The sequence below is a fragment of the Eurypyga helias genome, unplaced genomic scaffold (genome assembly GCF_000690775.1).
Source record: "Eurypyga helias isolate BGI_N326 unplaced genomic scaffold, ASM69077v1 scaffold18627, whole genome shotgun sequence".
NCBI lineage: Eukaryota > Metazoa > Chordata > Aves > Eurypygiformes > Eurypygidae > Eurypyga > Eurypyga helias.
Window position 1 is genome coordinate 8,112 of NW_010262604.1, and position 1,766 is coordinate 9,877.

The following is a 1,766-nucleotide window of genomic DNA, read 5'->3' on the forward strand; positions in this document are numbered from 1 at the left end:
GCAGGATCTTGCTGCTGGTGCAAGCACCCCTTCCAGAAGAACTCCTCTTGCCTGTCTCCGCCTCGCCGGAAGCAGCCGGAGGGGGGTGCGGAGCGATAAAAATTTATGTTTTCATCAAACCGAGCCAAGGAGAATGGGGGTCCTGCACCCAAAAGAATGAAGACACGACAGAACAAGGACTCGGTACGTGAGATGGGAAGGGGCCTGTGGGACACCGGAGCCAAATGGTGGGTTGGGATACGCGGCAAAGCTTGTGGACATGAGTTTGGCTTTGTGGGGTGCCCGGGGTTTGGGGGCTTTGGGAGGCTGGGGACAGGGCAGGAGTGGAGGGAGATGCAAAGCAGGACTGAAGCAGTGATCCCTCTCTCAGATGTCAATGCGGAGTGGACGGAAGAAAGAGACTCCAGGGCCCCGAGAGGAGCTCAGGTCGCGGGGTCGAGCTTCCCCTGGGGGCGTCAGCACCTCCAGCAGTGATGGCAAGGCGGAGAAATCCCGACAGGCAACAAAGGTAGTGTAAGCTTGTACGTCAGCGTGGGGTGCCCCAGGACTGCCCAGCCCGGGTAGGATCTATTTGGGGATCCAGGGATGCAGACCAGAAGGGATCCACCAAGGAACCCATGCTGGGTTAGCTCTTTGGAACGGGTGGGATCCCTATTTCCTCTCATCCTCAGCATCTTGCACATCATCTTCCAAGGTCTTCAGGGTCACCCGCCCTTTTCAGTGCTAATTTTTGCCACTCTTCTGGCTCAGGGTTGCCCTACTAAGCCCTCCGACAGCCGTGCTGTGGGGGCTGTGTCTCACCTGCTGCAGGCTGTGGGGGTCTGGCAGGGCGGGAGGTTTCCCCACGACCCTCCCACCCCCTTGTTCTCCTTCTCTCCCTTGCAGAAAGGCCGGGTGGAGGAATCCTGCACCCCCAAGGGCAGCAAGCAGGGTCGAACAGAAGAGATCTCAGAGAGTGAAGGGGAGGACACCAACGCTCCCAAAAAGACCAAAACCGAGGTGAGTTGTCCTTGCTGATTGCTGGCATGTCCAAACCTGCTCACGCACTCGCTCTGCATAGCCGTGGCAGGGCTTTTCCGATCCGGTGACAGCACCAGCTGGATTGGTGGTCGGGCGGTTGGAGGGAGACTCAGCAACTCTCCATTCCCGGTTGGCCCATTGAGGGAACCGGCCCCGAAGGCCTGCAAACACGGGGACGTTTGCTGGCATTACAAGGTCATCGTAGTTAAACCCCTGTGGTTACACCTACGTAGTTTCTCCGTGTGGACGCTCCATCTCAGCAGTGGTTTTGTTTTGCAGTGTAGCCTCCCTTGTAAGCCCTGAGGCTCAAGAGCGGCCCTTGTTAATTGTCCTGTTGAATCACCCAATCTTCATTGCCTGGAGCGAGAGGTGGTGGGAAGGAGCAGGGATTGGGAAGTGCTGGGGGGACATCGGGAGGTAAAGAGTGGGGAGGCCAGAGGAAGAAAACGCTCCGAGCGGGGGGTCAGAGGGGCACGGATCTCTTCACCAAGGGAGAAGAAGAGTCTGGGGGCTGTGCTGGGCGCGCCGTGGGGCATGCTGTTTCGCGCCGTCTGGTAGTAGCACGGAATCGCACCCTGGCCAACAGCCCGTTGCTGGTGGTGTTGATGCTAGGACCCTTCGTATCTGTTCACCCTCAGCCTTACCAGTAACAGTTCCCTGCCCTCCTTCTCTGCCTCTGGACACAAGGTGAGGGCTGGAGCACCTCTCCTATGACGAAAGGCTGTGAGAACTGGGCTTGTTCAGAC

The 1,766-nt window shown here is 58.3% G+C and overlaps 1 protein-coding gene across 1 annotated transcript in view; it reads left to right on the top strand.

The window, feature by feature from the left end:
* The first annotated feature begins 4 nt into the window (after positions 1–4).
* Positions 5–1,766, top strand: part of LOC104512714 (atrophin-1-like) — a 2,531-nt gene continuing 769 nt past the window's right edge. Inside the window, exons 1-3 of the mRNA XM_010155797.1 lie at positions 5–183; positions 371–508; positions 886–999. Of these exons, the coding sequence (XP_010154099.1) occupies positions 106–183; positions 371–508; positions 886–999 (330 nt within the window). The 5' untranslated portion in view covers positions 5–105. The remainder of the gene's footprint in view (positions 184–370; positions 509–885; positions 1,000–1,766) is intronic.